Source organism: Phoenix dactylifera, chromosome 10 (genome assembly GCF_051530095.1).
Source record: "Phoenix dactylifera cultivar Ajwa chromosome 10, Ajwa_hap1_PhDact_Kaust_v1.1, whole genome shotgun sequence".
NCBI classification, from domain to species: Eukaryota; Viridiplantae; Streptophyta; class Magnoliopsida; order Arecales; family Arecaceae; genus Phoenix; species Phoenix dactylifera.
In genome coordinates this window covers 29,849,672-29,870,032 of record NC_143199.1, presented here as the reverse complement: position 1 = coordinate 29,870,032, position 20,361 = coordinate 29,849,672, and the positions used below count along the sequence as shown (strand labels likewise).

Here is a 20,361-nt window from a genome sequence, read left to right as displayed (position 1 = left end):
ATCGGGGCGCAGCCGGCTGGTTTGCGTCCTCCCCTCGGAGTTGGGACCTGGCGAGCGACTTTGAAACCCTACTTGTGGCGGCGGCTGTGCTAAGGGATCCCGGGAGCGGGGGGGCGAGATTCTCCGCGTTTCGACTCTTTGGTCCGGTCAAAAGAAGACTACGGAAGGCATGGAGTCGAGGGACGACGAGGAGGCGGCGGCGGCGATGAGGACGGTGGGGTCGTACGGGGCGGCGGTGCGGGTGGTGGAAGAGGCGGCGGAGGAGATCCTGCTGCTGTGGACGATCCAGCAGCCGGCGTCGCGGAGGCAGAACGAGTTCGTCCGCCACTCCTCCATCTCCCTCCGCCTCGACGCCTGCGGCCATCACCTCTCCATCCTCCAATCCCCTTCTTCCATGGTATATTATTATTATATTGCTCTCTCTCTCTCTCTCCCCCCCCCCCCCATCCGTCCTCTTCTTTTTCCCTTCCGGGCTCAACTAGGGTTTTTTTTTGTGGTTTCGACCGCAACGCCTGATTTGCGGGCGGAGCCCGGTTGATTCATATTGCTCTACTCGTCAGCTGAAGCGTGCCGGTTCAAAGCCATTAAAAAGGAAAAGCTTTATATTATGTTTAAATATAATTTGAAAAATTAGTTCCAGGTCCCCTTTGATTGCTTTCGAGTCTCCTCGATTTTAGCCAATTACTTCTCATTCCCTGGAGGTGGCGTCTGTAAAGAGTAGAGTAAATGGAATAAGATCGGGGACTGATCGTTAAAAAAATGATGAAAGTGAAGAAACGCTGTTATTTCCGGGTCTGCTGCTACTGTAACAAGAGAGGTCATATCTATTCAGAGCACACCTGGAGTGACGGGGGCGGTGCTGTGGGACAGTGGAGTAGTTCTTGGCAAGTTTCTGGAGCATGCTGTGGATTCAGGAAGTCTGGTTCTCCAGGGCAAAAGAGTCGTTGAACTCGGCTCTGGCTGCGGCCTCGTCGGGTAAACGAAGTTTTCTTTTATGCTCAGACTTATCCATGGCTCGATGAGCCTAATGCTGGAAAATAAACTGCTTGTGGTTTTCAGCTGTATTGCTGCTCTTCTAGGTGCTGATGTTATACTTACTGATCTTCCCGACCGTCTGAGGCTCCTGAAGAAGAATGTCCAAGTCAACGTAGACGAAGGGAATGTCCGCGGATCGGCACGAGTCAGCGAGCTTACATGGGGTGATGAGCTGGATCCTGAGTTCATCGAGCCCTCACCGCCAGAATTTGGTAAGCTGGCTGGCTACTTCTTTTTTTTTCTGACTTGCCGCACCCATTTCCTTGAAGAGCATTAGCTGGTGACTTAAAATTAAAGTTAATTTCGCCAACGTTCCAGCTAATCTGTTTTCATTTTTGCTTGAATTTGAGAAATTTTTCTATGGCATTGAAGCATCAAGACACTTACAAAACTGAAATTAGACAGCTTTTTTTTTTCATATGCTGTGAAAAGAAAATGTGAAAATTTAGTTTGTTTTTGTAATAGAAATTGATTGATGTATAGATGAACACTAAGGATAAGAGGTTAGCAAGAGAACCCAATTAAATTGCATCCTGATGTTTCAAGGTTTAATCATGGGATAAAAATTATAATAATAAATACCATCTATGGGAAGATCCGAAACCTAATAACATAAATAGATAAGCTGTAATATGAAAACTATCTCAGAATCATGCTTCAATTCTGCTAATGATTTGCCATACTACTCTGAAATGCGAACGGAATAAATTTCTCTCTTCTTGGTTTTTTCCCAATTCCAGCTCCCACAGTATTCGAGAATTTGATCCAGATTGCTGTTTTTGGTTTCATCTCGGATAACAAAAAAAAGAAAAAAAGAAATCTACTTATGATAATTCCTCCACTTACAAGAGGCAATGTTTTCCATGCATCGGAGGCCAATACGAGCATTTTACTGCTGTGTGGTTTTTTCTTATGAAAGCTTTCCTCCTTTACTGACTTGTGCTCATAATGTTTTAGTACTTGGATCGGATGTGATCTACAGCGAAGGTGCAGTTGAAGATCTATTGTTTACACTAAGGCAGCTTTCTGGCTGCCACACAACAATTTTCCTCGCTGGAGAACTCCGCAATGGTAGTCTCTTAAGCTAATGGTTGATATATTTAAATTTATCCCAGAAGGGGATCTGATCTGACCTATTTTATTTGGCAGATGCTGTGCTTGAGTTCTTCTTGGAAGCTGCAATGGAGGAGTTTCTAGTTGGTCATGTCGATCAAACACAATGGCATCCCGATTACTGCAGTAACCGAGTAGCTATTTTTGTCTTGGTGAAAAAATCATAGAGAAGGGTGCTATCTTGGTTTCCCTCAAAATCTTTCTGAAGAACTTCAGTTTGTCATATTTATGTTCCAGTTTCAGTCGAAGGTATGACATAGTGGAAGTGCGGTGATAAGGAGGAACCTGGCATTTACATTTGAAGAATGGAAGAAAAGTCCTGGCAGGAAATTTAAAGAACAACAACACTTCTTGCTGAAAAGTTGCATTGTCTATGAAATCCTAAACTGAATCATTATTTTTCAATGCATTTGTCATGTGAGAAAGCCATTCCCCCTGATACACATGCCATCTTTTAGGGGGCAGATACAGTGGATTATAATCGAGTGAGTGAGAATTTTTTGCATGTGAGATTCATACTCAACTTGTAACTCTACAAACTAATGTAATGATTAAGAATTCCAGCAATGAATCTTAGTTGCAATATAAAGAAAAGTTTGCGACTTTAATACGATCGCAACATGTTTTGCTATGCTATCCTCATCTGCCCAGAAATGTCTATATGAAGAGCCAGAAGCTTGGACTCAGCTATGATGGCCTATTGGACTTTGCAATACTCCAAAAACTGTTTAAGAAAACCCAACAAAAATTGACTGGTCTCTTTCTAGTTTCTGCCAGGATTGATATCTCTCTCCTGCTAAAATGATAGTAGAAGGATATTAAATAGTAATAAGACGTGTCATCATTTGGGATCCATGGTAGATCACTATTCTGGCCTGCAGTCTCTTGGAATGTATTAACATTTTTTCAGATAAGTATCACGCAGAAGGGAAATGTATAACATAATATAGAGTGTGACCGATAAATTTTGGTTTCTTTTGATTAGATTCTTCATTCAAACGTCATAGATTAGAAAAATAAAAATGTTAGGTATGCAGCTGCAGGTTTTGCTCTTATGTGTGAAAACTTCCATTAAGATTATATAAAAAAGAACTAGATTATAGAAGGGCCACCATTATCAATGTGACTTGAGATGTCAATGGCTCATGTGGTTGGTTCAATGGCTCATGTGGGAATGAGGAGATAGGTCGGACAAGTTCAGAAACCATAAATTCGTTGTTGAGAAAGTCCTCTCAAGACCAAGTAGGCTACAAATTTTTCATGTTGATCAGGGATCAGAAGACTAAAAGCATATTCATGAAGTTTTATCAAATGCAGACATTATGTCCCGTCTCAAAGTCATATTCATGAACAAGCCACTCCTAGCTTGGGTCAAAGCTTTAATAAAAAAAGTGGAATTGATTAACAAATAATCCACCAGTTTCATGGATCCGTTTTCTATCTAAGGATTCCGTGCTTCCTAGTTAGGTGTCATTTCCTACAATATGCACTATATTTATCAGACTAAAAGCATCCATGGTCATGCCTTTACCATTTTGACCCGTGATAAAGTATCCCAGAGTAATAGTATAGAATGTTGGGCTATTTAAACTTAATCCTACAAGCATGTGACGATATTTAATGAGGCTCATATTCAAACAACTAAAGCAAGCTAATTTTAATCAAAATCAGCAAGGCTAAAGCAAGTCGCATAGATCTCGCTCATGATCATTGCCGACAAAACTAATGGCCAAAACACATTTCCAACTACCATAGCAGATTCTGTTCTCGGATTTCTTCCATAAAATTACCGTCACTATTTCCCAAGAAAATTAAGTGCTTATTGTGATCAATAATAATATAAGGGAAAGCTAGTTGGTCAAGCAAGATGACTTATTTACCCTTTATTTGGCATGTTGGGCTCGGATGAATAATGTATCCTATTCACGCGGCATGTTCCTACCAAACCTGTAGCTAAAACATCTAATAACAGTTGCCAACGAATTCAATTAGGTGGGTGGAAGGTTGGGACCAGCCAGCCTCAATAATTTTCTACCACCCCACCAGCTTACCACGACACCAAATTAGAAACAAAAAGTCAAGCATGGAAGCCTACAAAACTAGAATCCGAAGCACTTCAACCATCCATATAAACCCATCAAGAAGAGACTTTGAGCGAGCCTCCTACCCCAAGAGGCTTTCAAGTCGGAACCGGAGCGTAGGAGAACAGTAGCCAATTACTCATTTGGCTTTTGTCATGGCTGGTCACCAGAGAATTCATCCGGTGGACGTCGAATCTCCACCACCGTCAGCTCCACGAGCGCCCCTCAACTTCTCGCAATCCGAAGAGCACGATGTCGCCGGTCCGTTGCAAGGCACCATCCCGGTAGCCCAAGCAAAGCCAGCCAAGAAGAAGAGGAGCTGCTGCTCCCGCTGCTGCAAGTGTTTGTGCTGCACCACCCTCACCATTGTCGTACTCATCATCCTTATTGGAGCCACTGCTGGAATTCTATATCTCATCTTCGACCCCAAGATACCCAAGTACTCGGTCGACCGCCTCAGCATCTCGGCATTTGATGTGGACAGCAGCATGACAGTCAGGGCCAGCTTCAACGTGACGGTCACTGCAAGGAATCCTAACAAGAAGATTGGCATCTACTATGAGGAAGGAAGCTATCTGAGCGTGCGGTACACCGATAGCAGCCTGTGCAACGGGAGCTTCCCGGAGTTCTACCAGGGCCACCGGAGCACGACTGTGCTAAGCATCATAATGACCGGCGAGACCCAGCTGGGGAGCGGGCTCCTCACCGAGTTGCAGCGGCAGCAGCAGACCGGGACGATACCGCTGCTCTTTAAAGGCGATGTGCCGGTGAGGGTGAAGTTTGGGAGACTGAAGCTCTGGAAGGTGACCTTCGGAGTCAGGTGCAATCTGGTGGTGAATAGTTTGAGTGCCAGCAATCAGATTAGCATCAAATCAAGCAGCTGCAAGTTTAAGTTGAAGCTCTGATTTCATTTTCTTCTCTCGGTTCTTAACTTCGGAGGTGCTTGTTTTCATATAGAAGTCTTGAGATGTTGTTTCTTCCTCTACTTGTTTCTTCCTTCTCTTTTCACAGGAGATACGGAGGTCTTCTGTAGTCGTGCAACCGCCACCTCTCATACAGCTAAATTTGTATTGATTTACTTAGAATATACTAGTTAATTGATTCAAAATTCAGTTCCAGTATTTATTAGATAATGTTGTTTTTAAGTGACAGAGCTATATCCAGTGTAATAATTTTTTTGTTAAAACCATGAATAAGAAAGAAAAATTTGTCATGGGCTTTGCGTGGATGGAGGATGAGGGTATAACGTCCATGATTTAAATAATTACATGCTTCCAGCAGTCCAAACAATTTTGCGAAACGTAATAAGGAATACAGAAAGGAAACACCGACCCGATCCAGAGGGACCAACAATGCTACACCAAGAAAACATGAAAATCCATAAGCAAGTGCCAGTTTGGCTGTATTTTATACTAAGTTATCACGGATCTGCTTTGCAGTGGATATTAAAATATCAAGTTCTGTTTTTTGACTCCCTTCATTGGTCTTAGACATCAATAATGATATTCTTAGCGATATATAAATGAAATAATACCAGAGTATACAAGAAAATGATCATAAGAATGTATGAAGAAAAGGGCATAAGAAGTATGAAGAAATTTACCTGAAAATGGTTTGTTCAATCTCATTCAAAAATGTAATAATATGATAGAAGAATCACATCAACATCCAAATACCTACAATTTTTGGGACCACACTCCTCACTATTTTCTCCATATGAGCCACGGCATTTGCAACTCGATCAGCCTTCCTGTGTGTGTCTGCTGTCTGTTTCCACAAATACTTTTGTCGAAAGATCTTCAAATGAAGGCAAGAGCTTGATGAGTGATACTTCACTTGCATTGGATCCATCCATTTTATAGAGCATCTCTCAAAGCACTTTACTGCAACAAAAAAGAAAAAGGACAACAAAGAAACAGAAGCTAGAAAACTTGTAGCCAATCCTTTTCCAGATCTATGTAGGATAGAGTACAATGAATTACAAGTCCACAGTTTGCGACCCAATCTTGGTGGTAGTCTTTGCATGCATATCATCATTAATCAGATCAATCACTTTCAAGATGATATCGCATGCATAAATCCACTGGTCAGTTAACCAGAGAAATATCCTTTTCTTTTTTCCCATAATTTACATTTACATGCACTATAAAACACTTGTACACAACACCGTCCCGTAAACAAGCAAGCTATGTGAAGACTTCTTTTTGGGGGGAGAGAGAGAGAGAGAGAGAGAGAGGGGGGGGGGGGGGGGGGGGGGGATGGAGAACAAAAGACAAAAGAAATTAGAATCTGAATTAATGTACCACACATTGTTGCTGACAGAAAATGGCCCTCCCTGATGTGGAGGCATGCCAAGATGTTGCAGGTCAACTGGCACTTTTCCAATGGGACAGCTCCATAGGATCTGGGCTTTCTATTGATGATCATTTTATTCATTCCATGAGGGATCCAATGGAGGAAGTTCATAATCATCAGGTTTAAGAGCCACTGCAAAATCTGGCAATGTCGGTGCTGTTTCAAGGACCCTGCAAATGCCACCAAGATGATCAGGTTTCAGCAGCCTGTTTGCAATGATCAGTAATCTTCCACTGATAAGTCACGAGCCAATTTATAGATTGTGCCACTCCCAAACATTGAGAAAAAAGATATAAATATGTTATATGCAATATTAAAATATTTTAGTTCAGCAGAAGTTTTTGGCAGTACCAATGGCCAAGTGGGGAGAAAGATGTAAATATGTTATAGGCCACGTCCTTACAGAAGTTTTTTGCCACTACGAATTGCCAAGTTCAGCATTTGCATATACAAGATAACACTAGAACTTAATATCACTAAAACTAGTAATTTAGCAACCACAATGCAGGGTGCATGTTCAAGTTCACGTGCTTTTATATCTATCAATGCAAGAAGGCTAACCGTTTCCTCATGCACGTCTACCAGATTTCATCTTTCTCAAGTTTACATCTAGTGACACATCACATTTGAATGACTATTAGAGGTCCCAACAGAATGCATCTTTGAAAGCGTATGAGTTCCCAAGAGAAATATGATATTATGGACGAACAATGTCCTAAATGTGATTTTAAGAAAATGTCATAAACTAGATAAATGGTTCTAGGCAAAGTACATTGTACCGGCCCAAACCGAACTGTACAGAGCATACTGTACCATACCAGTGCAGTACCGGCATCCGGTACGGATGGCGTACCGATATTCCGTACGCCACAAAAAATTTCATACCGTACCGTACCGTAACGATACTGTGCTAGTGTGGCACCGATATGGAGTCTAGTACCGAGATAGCGAACCTTGGTTCTGGAACTAGCTAGTCCAAAAATGGAAAGAGGTTGAGAGCACATACATACATCACATCTGCAAATTTGCATTTATGAAACTAGGAGCTTAGTGAACTGTGATAGTATTAACCAAGGAATCGACTCATATACAAAACATTGTCTGGGTTTCAAAGTGTACGCTGAAATGATTGTAATGATCGTCAGTCGGCTTTAGGAGAGAACTAGATCAAACATCAAAAGTTGAACTGCAAACTTACCCTTCATCATTGTAGAGGTCCTGATTGATGCAAACCTTGCTGGATGCATCTTTGGGGATCTTCTCAGAAAGATACCTTGCAGATCCCCAGAGAGGGGGATTCCTATATAGAACCAACAGTTACAAATGTGAGATATAATATAATTCAATAATTCTAAATGATGAATCCATACTATCAATATTGACCAACAGTTACAATTGCCTTCTAGTCTAGTCTAACAAGTGATCATGATGAAAATGCAACTACATGACCAACTGCACCATCTGTCATGGAGGCACCTTATGTACCTATAACTTCATGTCAGGAGCACTTACAATAAATATAGTCAATGTGATTCCATGCACCCCCAGCATACACACACACACACACACAAAAGAAGAAGAAGAAAGAATGAAAGAAAAGAAATGGCTAAATATGTTACATCAAAAATAGCAAAAACAAAATGACATTGATCCATCAAAAACCAAATGAAAGAGGAAGGCTAGCAATTACCTTGATGTAGGAGGCATTGCATTGAAGACTTCACAAGACCTTTTGCTTTCTTTGAGGAACTCTTCTGCTGCTTGCAGAGCAGCTATAGCCATCCCATGGGACTTCTCTGTATTCCCTTCATCAAGGATAAGCCCATGGAAGTAATATGCAGCAGCCTGGTGATGAGGCGAAAGATTTTTAAATATATTTTCTGAAAGAAAGATCTGTTAGAAAGAAGACAGGTAACTATCAGATACTACGTCAGTTCTAGAAACCAAAAGGAAAAAGAAAGGAATTCCTGAATCTGTGCTGGAAGCAAGGTAGCGCACTTGGAAGGATATCATGTGTCATTTTTTTTCCCTTACAATATCTATTAGTCTTCTCTTTCTTGTTCAGATATTTCAACATAATCAACAAGCAAATAGCTTGTCCATCATCATTACTTGCTATCAAAGCCGAACTTCTCCAAAATAGTTTCAAGAGAATTGTATTGTCCCTACTTCCAATGCATTTCCCATTGATCAAGAAATTTTTGTTCCAAACTTTAGTGTATGAATAAATATAGCATAATATCCTCACAGCATCAACTATTTGAACCAACATATCATTATCTTAAGCTTGTCACTCATGTCAGCAATAAACTGTAGCAGGAGTATTCGGACACAAACAAAAAAATGTCACATGAATATCTATTTTTAGCCACACACTTCAACATCTGATTATCAATAAATAACTCTGGGAATCATGAAAACAAAACAAAGAACAATTAATTACCTTGGCTTCAGCATATTTCCACTTAATAAACAGACGATGCTTCCGCCCCCAACCATCAGTTAAAGGAACCTGTGTAATGCTGTTGTGGGCCTGTTTAGACTGAAATACTTCAGTACAAATCATTTTGTAGCTTCTTATGAATAACATATTTACATTAATATGGCATTTAAACAAAATTTAGGTATACCCAACTATGATATCACTTGTTAGCAAACTGATGATAGGTTAAAAACTGTAAGATACAGATGACATTGAAGCCAAGAAAATGCAGTTCATGGAGGACAGATACGTAGTAGCACAATTTTATTTACGCTATATAGAAAAACCTAAACATCTTATAGCCCTGTGCATGTGAAAAAGGTTGAAGTCCATACGGAAATAAACAATATACACATGACGATCGAAATATAAAAATGGGAAGAAAATCTTGCTAGATAAAGCATGAAGCAAGCATTATATTCAAGTTTAAGAAAGAAAATTTAGAAGCAGATGCAAGCTTTGTGCATGCCAACTTCTTGCAGATGACAGGAAATTTGGAATAGAGTAATTTCTTCATGCGGAAAGGGATAGCTGATGCTGCACGTCTAACATCATTAACATAACAAAATAAAAACTACTAATTAAATTTATAAATAAGAAGACAAGTGTAAACCCAACGAAAATGGCAAAGATGAAAATCAGAAAAGAATGACGGCAAGGGATACTAGAAAGTCATATCACTTATCACTCTCCACCTGGTTTTGCAGTGGATATCTTACTCTTGACGAAATGTAACTACTGAATCTATGACTATTGTCTTAGATAACTCCAAGACTGAATCTTGATCCTAACATTAACCCTTATCCTCATCTGACGTGCGCACAGATGACCATGCCAGCACCGAGATGGACGAAGATGCCAGCTGCCTCCTTTCTGCCCCCCTTTGGCTCAGCCTCAAGTATTTTCTCGCTCCCTTACCCTCATGCACCATCCTCAGCCAGCTCCATAAGCCCAGCCTCTCTCCTCTCCCCATGCCCCGGAGCCACTAGCCCCAATCACACCCCCAACCCCACCTACCCTAAACCAACCCCACTCCTACTGCACAAACCTACATGCCTCTTGCAGGTACCATCCTTAGCTCCCATCAGCTGCCCTTTGTTTTTTAAAACTTGACATACATGAATTATTAGTATTTACAAAAGAATCATTATAAATTAATATTGGAACTATTTCAAACGTTTATTATTTAAAATTAGAAGACATACAAATAAATTGTACATCTCTCTTCCCTTTGCTCCATTCCTAGACCCACCTCCAAAGTCCAAACCAGATGCAGCACCTCCCCCAGTTCTGTCCGGCTTCCTCTGTCTCTTTCTCATCTGCCTGCAGCCCAATTGCCAACCTTGCCTCAAGCAATCTGGCCCTAACTCCTCCCCCTCCCCAAATGCAACCACATCCCCCTCCAATTTGGCCCCAGTCCCTCCCCCAACCCCCCCCCCCCCCCCCCCCCTCTCTCTCTCTCACACACACACACACACGGAAATCCGTCCCTAGCTCCCTCCCCCTCCCCCACATCCAACTGCAGCCCTTCCAACTTGGCCGCAGTCCCTCCCACCTCCCCCTATGGCCCCCATCAGATTTCCCAATCCCATCCCCAAACCCCACTGGCCACTAATGTATTAATACTTATCAAAGAAGTTATTTTAAAAAATTAAATTTTACACATTTTTAATGTCTTTGGTCCGACAGGTTGAACCAGTGACCCAATCTCTTGGCCGAGCCATTATCGAGTCTGGTTCTAATAAGCATGAGTGAGAGAGAAAGAGTAATCCATCAACACTAGTGAACTTGCAGAAAGGTAGAAAGGATAAAAGTTGTAGGTGGCCCCGTGTTGTCAAATGTTACTATACCTGATGCCAGCACTTGACCATTTCACACGCCAACCTTCGTTTCACAGCTAGTGTGGCCTTGGGACTATCCATCGCGATCCCAAGTTGAATATCGACAGTCTATAGGGGTAAAAAACCAAATATAAGTCAGAGTATGAAAGAGGTTTCGCTAATTTTTATAGCCTAAACAGAAGACAAATGCTCATGCATAGACCAACCTTTCTAAAATGCAAACTGATATTGAACACATTCAGATAATGTGTCCATTAAGAATTTCTTAAAAAATACTGCACAGAAAAGTGATAAAAATCTAAAATCATCATGAACAAGTTCTTGGTCTCGATACTTTAGAGAAAATACCTTGAACTTAGGTGGATTTGTTTTATATAGAATTAGAATTTTTTTCACTTGTGTATCCTCACAGTTGAATGTTTTTCCTAATTTACTGACAAACATGAGCAAAGAAAAATCTTCATAACATTCATAAACATAAAGAAGAGATTTTACATTTCTAAGAGATTGATAAAGACCGTCCACTGGATACTACCAAGCTTATAATGCAATTAACATTAACATAATAAGCATACCTAATATTTCATCCTTCAACTGTATTGTTAACAGCCTTCAGGAATATAATACTCTCAAAACTTCAAGAACATAACTGATGGAAAAATAGCAGTGTGCCCACTACTATTAGAAAGTCCAGAACATATATAACCCTAATCAATTTGATGTAACAAACAAACAAATCTTCAATTCGTTTGGGACTGCTCATCGAAAAATAAAGGAAATCTGACATAGCCCTGGTCGGTACCATCTAGCAACAAAGATCGCCTTGTCCTGAATGTTTACAGTTTCTTAGTACCACAAATGGTAGAACCAATGCAACCATAAGACCTATATTTTGCATGTCTCAGTGATCATAAACATATCAATTTTCAACAGCTTTGCTTGTTGATTGTGCACTTTGACAGCCATCAAAATACTAAGCTGTTGATGATTATGCTTGGTAAAATTAAACATCCCCAATTTAAGAGAAAGGCAAGCATTGTAAGATTATGCATGTTGCCACTTATATATATATATATATATATATATATATATATATATATATATATATATATATATATATATATATATATATATATATATATATATATATATATATATATATGAAAAAATAGCCTAATCAAGCAAGACTTGTACCATCTATCATTGTCCCATAAATCTTTTATTATAATTTTAGTAGTTCCATTAGTGGTGTTGAAGGAGTGATGAATTTCGAGGACCAAGTAGGATTTGAAAAGATGCTTATAACATGACATGGAATCATACTTGTTTGCATATGACAGGTTCTCCAATCTATAGCTTAAAATCATCTAGGTTTCTGTCAGCATGAATAAAGCTAGAAATATTTAGGATTATTCAAAAGAAGTTACTAGCTTATAACTAAAAGCAGGAAATTTGATAATCTGATTTTGAGTCCACCAGATAGGGGTCTGCAACTATAAATATATGTAAGAATAACAATGCAACACTAGCTCCATAAGTGGAAAAAGAAGAAATCATAATACATTTCGCAAATATAACAAGTACTTTAAGCTTTTGGCAATGCATTCTTTCCACAAGAGGGTAGGACAAACACACTCATATATTATGTACTCTGTGTGTGTTTAGACACAATCCAGGATACAATCTATAGCATTAACAACCTACCAAACTTATGACATAACATGTACTGAGTGTTCCTTAATAGATATTAAAAGCATGTCATGATATGGAATTTGTGAAGAATCTACTGAGCTTCTTAGTGGACTAGTTATAAGTAACTGACAGAGTTCCAGACTTGAATTGGTTGACTAAAGGATATACGAACTAATTTTGGCTCATTCATGGGAACAAAACTAATAGCTATATGCTAGCATTCGAATCCAATAGAATAGTAACAATCTTAGCAGCCAGAATCTTCTACCTAGAGTAACGCACCTACTTCGAAATCTTCTTAGAATCTCAAACCTGCACCCACTTTCTAAGCGCTTCCTTACTAAAAGTGTTTCTAAATATCCACTTCTCCGCACCTACACCTACACCCGCTCTAGGTTCTGGCAACTAAAGAAATAATTGCAAGAAATGTGACACAGAAGTTCAAGAGATTCCACAAAGCAGAAGAAAGTGTGCAGTAGAGTCAATTTCTGCACAATAATGATCCTTTTATTGGAGAGGAAGACTATCTAGCTTTCCCTTTAACATGACGCAAAAGGTAAGCATAGAACATTTTTTTATAAGGAACAACAGTAACCAACTTTAATGAAAGTTAAGCCGAAGAATGCAGAAATGAGCTGCATGCTAAACAATGTATGGAGAAGAGAGACTAGCTCACCATGCAGGTGGCATGTGACATTTTGGTTTGCTAGGTGGTCTGGTCAACTGGATAATCTAACAACTAATGATAACAAGTGACATCTTTGAGGGGCCATGAGTGGGAAAGAAGCTTATTAATTATCTGATGCATGAAGCAGATGGTTTACACTGATAAAGCAAGAGCTATACATCTATTACAATGCAAATTACTCAAGGTCCTTGATCCCAAACAACACCCTATGAGCTTATTAATTATCTGATGCATGAAGCAGGTTTACACTGATAAAGCAAGAGCTATACATCTATTACAATGCAAATTACTCAAGGTCCTTGATCCCAAACAACACCGTATGTGCTACTTTATATGAGTAATACCAATTAGCCCAAACATACACTTCCTTCTTTTCAATCCCTAACCCTCCTGTCTCTTCTCATTCAATGAACCTTGTCGTTTCAAACAATGAATTTCTATGCGTTGAATTAGACCTTTAGCTCCGGAAAAAGTCACTTGGAAAGCTCTTTAGTTTTGTTGATACCAACTCAGGAGCTCCAGAATCAAACATGTCATTGAAAAATAGATCAATTATTACTATAGGTTTAAATGAATTAGTTTGTACTCCAAATGACAATACATCTCTTCCACTAAGCCAAAAGCCAATGAAACCAATCCATCTTGAAGTCATAACCATGCTCCTTAGCTCCTCCAAACCCCAAAAGCAACCACCGATCGATATTAATCAGTAACCGACGATTTTGGATCTTACAAGATTAAATCAACTTTTCCTCTAATCATTTTCTTTTACCTAATCCCAGTCCCAATCAACAAATTCTTGTTAAACTTGACCTGGCAACCCAATCAAGACAAAGTAGATAGAAGCCAACAACCTAACTCAGAACCAACACTTCCAGATCATTCTCACAGATCCTCAAAGTGTAATTATCATCCTAAAACAATCAAGAACAAAACAACTCTTATTCGAAGGACCATGTGAATAAATATATTATTAAGAAGGCACCAGAAAAGGACAGAGCAGAATGTTTTGCCAAATGTTAATATGTGGGGCTTACACTAGGCGGCTGATGGCCAGCAGCCACCTGATAATTAGAAAATGAGTGTTAAAAAAATAAATAAATAATAGAGAATTTTATAAATGATACAACAGACCACAAGTAAAAACAACAAAAATGGGGCTTGTATAATCTAACCTGCTGCTGCGAGCACTATTGACTCTCTATCTACTCTATATGTTGTCACTATTGACTCTTTCTCTACTCCATATTGTGTCATTACATATATAACAGTTCATATCCCAAATGTATTGGGTCTATCCCACTTCCATTTTCAACATTCACACCTTATCAAACTCTACATCTACAATTAAATCAAGCTGCTTTGGTGAGCCAAAGCCTCCTCCTTCCCCTTCTATTGTTACATCTGCATTCCCTTTCTCACAGGGGCCTCTGCTCTTCATTTTACATGACCAAAGTATCTCAATATGCATATTTGAAACCTATTTTCCTTTTGACGCAACTTTTAAACTTCCCCTTATTTCCTTGTATTGATCTCATGATTCTCATCAATTCTATCTTTACTATATGTTTACCCTGAGATTGTCATCTCTGCTGCATTTGTTGTCCAACAACCAAATCATACACCATAGGTAGCTGATTATAATTTTAAATAGTTTCTCCAATACGTCCTACCATGAACCTTGTCCCCAACACCCTAACAAAAATCTGTGTGATTATTATGACATATTTTTGTTTTGTTCATCGTAAAATAAAAAGGGTTCTTTTAGATCACTTAGGATACCAGATTCACTACCAAAACACACTTTAGAACCACTCAAATTCTCCGTGTCAGCCCTAGAGCACATGAAATCACTCAAACTCTCCCTATCAGCACTGGAGCACATACTACCTGAAACTCTGTTAATGAGTTTAAGAACATGGGACTGAGTCTCCTGGTCTCATTTCATAACAATGGCCCTTCTAAAAATCCATTCTTTCAGCAAGCATGCCTTTAAGACACAAGTTTTAAGATGGACCGCGATATTAATAAAATAAGAAAGGCATATTGACATCATGAATAGTTTAATCCCATATTATATTCTAAGCTCAATGAGTCTAGAGATAATATGGCCACCAGAACAAATGTCATACCTAGCAATTACCAACAGACATTGAAGAATGACAGCACCAACTCAAGAATTATTGCCCAAATAGCATATAATGTACCAACAGACATTGAAGAATGAGTTCGTACCTGACCCAATGCTTGCATGCAAAGTGCTCGCAGCACTCCTTCGGCTAGGTCTAGTGGAAGATCTTTCCTGCAAGTCGTAGCAGTAATGAAAATGTCAGACATCCTTAGCTCCAAAACAGTACAAACACCATAGAAGAAATCCTAGATTCTATACAAGCTCTATAAGGGGAAAAAAGAGGTTCATAAAATTTGATCAAGCTTTGACAGTTAAAAAGAGCTCATGATTTTTTAACCTTGTCTCAGGAGGAATATGAGGAAGAACATGCTGAATAGCACAATCCAAATACCCTGCTGCCTTTAAGAAAATATCAATGGAGGTTCGTTTGTCCTCTGCAACAAAGTTGCACAAAATGATGATCATAAGTTGCATTACCAACATCATCAACATGCATGTATTTCCAATAGTCAGAAAATATAAAATTATCAAAAAAGGGTGTCCCAATGCATGAGGCTCCTGCCGCTACAGAGTCCAGGAAGGGTCAAATGTATGCAGCCTTACCCCCCACATCCGAAGAGGCTTTTTCAGTGTTTTGAACCCACAATACCTAGGTTAAAATGGAGCAGCCTTAATGTTGTGCCAAGGCCACCCTAAGATGATATAAAATTATAATAATAGGAAAAACGTGGCCTATGATAACGAGAAAATGGTTAGGATCATGCTTTATGAAATTACAAGTATATTTAGATGAGTGAGATTACGCAACTCATAAAATAAATGATCAGCCCAATTATTCAGTAGCTGGGGATGATTTCACGTTATCCGTATTAAGTTAGCCAAAAAGAAAAAAATCTGCATGGGAACAAAGTGAAGTTGTCATGACATGAATTTAATATGATATGGACATTAGATCCTAGGTTTTTATTAAGCTTTGAAAGCAATCTGTGTTTTCATTAAAATGGGTATACTCAACTGAGTGAGGGCATGTTAAGTCATAACGGAAGATGCACAAAAAATAGTGCAAACACTGGATGGAAGATGATGATAATTTATGTTACCCACAAGCTAGAACCAAGCACCCACCTTCAGATACCTTTAGCCGATAACCATCATTGGACATTTTAGGAAGAAGCAAAGAATTGGCTTCAGATAAACACAGCATAGCCATCAGATGTAGAACTGACAACACCTCATACCAAGCATTTGCCATGCCTGTTTCCTGAAAAGATAGTTATCAGTATCAGCCATCAATCCTGCCTATTCTCATCAAAGAAAATATCCCATGATTATAGAATGGTATGGAGGCCAACCTCTGCATCATCCTCCTGATTAACCCACACAAATTGTACCTTATCTTTTGACTGACTTCCTGTAAAGTATAGTTCATGCAACTGTCAAGAGTTAAAAACAAACTGATAGATATGGTTTGAGTGTCGAAAATAAATGAAAATTACAAAGTCAAATCATCAAAACTACATCATTTAAACTACCATTTTTCACCAATCCCAGTAGCACTGGCAAGTAATCCTCCAACGCCTGCAGAAGATCAGCCAATGAAGAACCTCCTGCAGGCACCAAAACTACTTATTAGGTATGTTCCCACCTAAACTGGCTGAAACAAAAACAGCATGAAAACTGCAAAGCTGCAAAGTGCAAACCATGTTGTGTAGCTGTTTTCCGTCTAGGCTTTGTCACAGTTGGTGCCTCTTGGGCAGCCATAACGACTATGCGAGTTCTCAGAGCTGAGAGGCGTTCCACTAAATTTCTTGACAAGCTGTTAGCCAATGGCTGAGATAAGTCAACACTTTTAGGGATGCGTAATCCTGGTACAAACACAGCCACCTCCACAGCAGTCCCTGATCGTCTTCTGTTTCCACCTGCACCTCTCGGTGTTGATGCCAGGCAACCCATATCCTGGAACTTATTTCTGCAAATGAAACTTAAGCTAACAAGAAAATTAAAAAAACGACATTAGAAATCCTTTAAAAGCAATAAGAATAGATAAACAAGATGATACAATCAAGACCATAAAAGTGGTAGGGTAGTTAAAGATTACTATACAATTCACTTTGCTTTTGTAACAGTTAAGGGAATCCTCATGGCATCCATAGATTACGCATGGGATAAAACCCTGGAGTTGACAATTGCAAGGAGGATCCTGACACAAAAATAAAATTGGAGAGGAAGAAGAAGAAGAAAAAGGTGATCCCTAACATTCAGGAATACAACGCACCTCTGAATTAAAGCAAAAATATGTCCAAAATCTACCGGACAACTCACTTTAACAATCCCAGATCAATGGAATCCTCATAGGACAGAGATGATACGTTGCATGAATACCGCCTAGTCAAACCACTTACAGGGGAGATTAAATAAATGCCAACCAACAAAGCACTAGGTGACTCACAGACATTACATCAGAATTAATTTGTCAAGAACATACAAAGACTTGCTTTCCAAGCTCGTAGGACAACTATCACGCTCACCTTTTCTTCTGCGTTTCAGAAGCTAAATTGAGCCGTTTGAGCAATGCTTGATCTCTGCACAAGTATTTCACACGTCACAAGACAAATCAACAAAAAGGGAGGAAAGAAAAACAAAAGGCGTGATGAGATGGATTAGTTCCTTTGGCTGATGGTCATCAGACAGGAAACAAATGCTTACAACTTGACCTACGCATATAGGTTCTAATAAATTCCTCGAGGAAAACAAAACTTAAAAGGAAAGCAGGACGTTAAACTTGAAAAAACGGACAACCTTTATTAATCTTTAGAATACTTTAAGAGTCCAACTGAACTCGAGTAAAAGACTTCCAAACAAGTCGATCCAAGCAATCGTCCTGAAAAAACGAAAAACAAATCCAACACCATCGCCAAGCAAGCGAATTATCCACCAGAATTCTTAAATGTATCTCTCGCTGCAAAAAAACGAGTCTACAGAGTGAGAACGATCCAATCTTGGAGACAATTCGACCCAGAATGGATCCCAAGCAAACCAGAAACAATCATAATTCACTCGATCTAGAATGGAACCAGAGGAATCGAGACAGGAAACGGTCCAAGAAACAGAAGATAACGAAGGGAGAGAGATTACACTGCAATAAGACGATCCGGATCTCATTTCTGGGCTAGTTCCTGTAGAAGGATCGGGTCGAGACGGCAGGCCACCGCCTCGAGATCCACTCAAACGGATGCCCTGGATTCGCGGGCCGGCGGGAAGAATCGAGGGAGAAAGCAAGAGAATTGGGGTCGAGAAACCCTAGAAATGGGGAGGGGGATTCTTGGCAAATTCTTAGGAGCCGTCTCGGAGAAGGAGAGAGAGAGAGAGAGCGAGAATCGGGTAGCGTCCAAATGGCGCCCAAGCGGGAGGCTTTAAAAGGCTGGGGTGGCGAGCGTGACCGTGCACGCGGTGCACGCAATAATCCGGCTTGCGCTAGGCTGGCGGAATGATTGAGATCTTGATGAGGGAGGTTTTTGCTGCACAGAAAAATAGTTGGATTTTGAGAGCCGGCCGGCGTGGTATTCGCAGATTGTTGAAGGTGTACAATTTTCATCAGATTATGAACGTCTACTGAAAGACAACGTTGCTACTAGCTAAGTTGCTTTATTTGCGGCTTCTCACTCTGGAGACTTCATATGGATAGACAGTGGGTCTGTGCCATTCAGGATCTTTATGTAGATTTCTGTTTTCTGATTTTGTTGGCTGCATCCACACTGTGAGCCGCCGTTATACCAAAAAAAAAAATGATGAGGGGTTTAGAGACTTAGAAGCAAATGGTTGTATTTTGATGCCAGAGGGATTGAAGGAGTAGCAGGTTATTCATGTGTTTAGCCATAAATCACTTGTGTTAGATGTGTTTAGCTTTTGTTTTGAGAACAATTTCTTGGAGTCGTCCATTATTATTGCCAGCGGTGGCTTATGCTTTGACCGTTCTACCTAGAGTCTAATCTTTCTGCAAATGTATAGTGACAAATTAGAGTGGTCTAAATATTTTGGGGGTGGTTAGATTCGCATTTTTTTTCTAGATATAAGACTAATTATAACTTATACAAAAATTGAAAAAAAAAACTTATATGTTTATTTATTTATACTTGTAAAATTTTGCGCCAAGTTTTCAGTCATTTAATGAAGCATCTATCTTTAACATATATAAGCGAGAATTAACAAAACTTTCTTTGATATAAATTCTAGCCTTGAACATACTAAAATAACAATCAATGGATGGCCAGAAAAAATGGTTATGTTCGAATAATCAACTCCGAACATTATGATATCCAATGGCTACTCGAGATCCTTCATTATTCTCCCTCTAACTTAAGTCATCGAATTATACTCTCATAAAGCATAAAAAGACAAAGTTATAGATGTGCATACGGAAAAAATTGATTGATTGTGATATTATATAGCTGTAAGGAAAAAAGACAACTATTTTCTTTAACACGAGGAAGATCTATGGGCAAAATCTTCATCTAACTACAACCAAAAGGGTTCAAGGTTGCTTCAATTAATTTTGACAATTGCTAAGATTATCTTGTAATTATTTTAAGATAAGCTCGTCGAATAGCGACAACATCAACAACAAATCACAAGCGATCTTTCTAGCTTTGGGGGATATTATAAACACACCTGAAGAAGGCACTGTTATGTGCTTACATGAGCCTATAAAATATTATATGGATAACTACAACGGACATATATTAGTTAAGTCATGATCGAGTTATTAATGTCTTGATTCACCAAACATTGACTGGGACCACAAAATTGACGCTGACTATTAAAAACCTAGGATCAAAAAACAGCAATTAAGTACACTTCAGTTCGAAGTTATGACAGTGCCACCCTATTTACATATTAACTACCACCATCCACTAGTGCGCCACTTAGTATCTCAAACATCGTTT

The 20,361-nt window shown here is 39.4% G+C and overlaps 2 protein-coding genes and 1 pseudogene across 18 annotated transcripts; 2 read left to right on the top strand and 1 right to left on the bottom strand.

Annotated features, from left to right (window-relative positions):
* Positions 1–3: 3 nt before the first annotated feature.
* Positions 4–2,742, top strand: LOC103722195 (S-adenosyl-L-methionine-dependent methyltransferases superfamily protein). The gene is made up of 5 exons (XM_008812674.6): positions 4–397; positions 833–975; positions 1,060–1,247; positions 1,993–2,106; positions 2,185–2,742. The coding sequence occupies exons 1-5, from the start codon at positions 170–172 to the stop codon at positions 2,313–2,315; spliced, it is 804 nt and encodes a 267-aa protein (XP_008810896.3). The 5' UTR covers positions 4–169; the 3' UTR covers positions 2,316–2,742.
* A 1,498-nt stretch (positions 2,743–4,240) lies between these two features.
* Positions 4,241–5,272, top strand: LOC103724049 (NDR1/HIN1-like protein 6 pseudogene; annotated as a pseudogene).
* A 555-nt stretch (positions 5,273–5,827) lies between these two features.
* Positions 5,828–19,004, bottom strand: LOC103724052 (Endosomal targeting BRO1-like domain-containing protein). 17 transcript variants are annotated; one of them, XM_088705909.2, is made up of 16 exons: positions 18,554–18,808; positions 18,218–18,299; positions 17,947–18,000; positions 17,741–17,803; positions 17,517–17,618; positions 17,119–17,405; positions 16,951–17,025; positions 16,771–16,829; positions 16,544–16,679; positions 15,756–15,852; positions 15,523–15,589; positions 10,917–11,015; positions 9,028–9,117; positions 8,275–8,429; positions 7,783–7,884; positions 5,828–6,754 (listed from the first exon to the last, which is right to left on the bottom strand). In XM_088705909.2, exons 6-16 carry the CDS (start codon positions 17,369–17,371, stop codon positions 6,658–6,660), a joined length of 1,230 nt encoding a protein of 409 aa, XP_088562035.2. In that variant the 5' UTR covers positions 17,372–17,405; positions 17,517–17,618; positions 17,741–17,803; positions 17,947–18,000; positions 18,218–18,299; positions 18,554–18,808; the 3' UTR covers positions 5,828–6,657. The 17 variants fall into 17 exon arrangements, with proteins under 17 accessions (XP_088562035.2, XP_088562034.2, XP_088562029.2 ...); XM_088705908.2 differs by having other exon boundaries at positions 17,522–17,618; positions 18,218–18,377; positions 18,554–18,801; XM_088705903.2 differs by lacking the exon at positions 18,218–18,299 and having other exon boundaries at positions 8,275–8,477; positions 17,694–17,803.
* Positions 19,005–20,361: the final 1,357 nt, after the last annotated feature.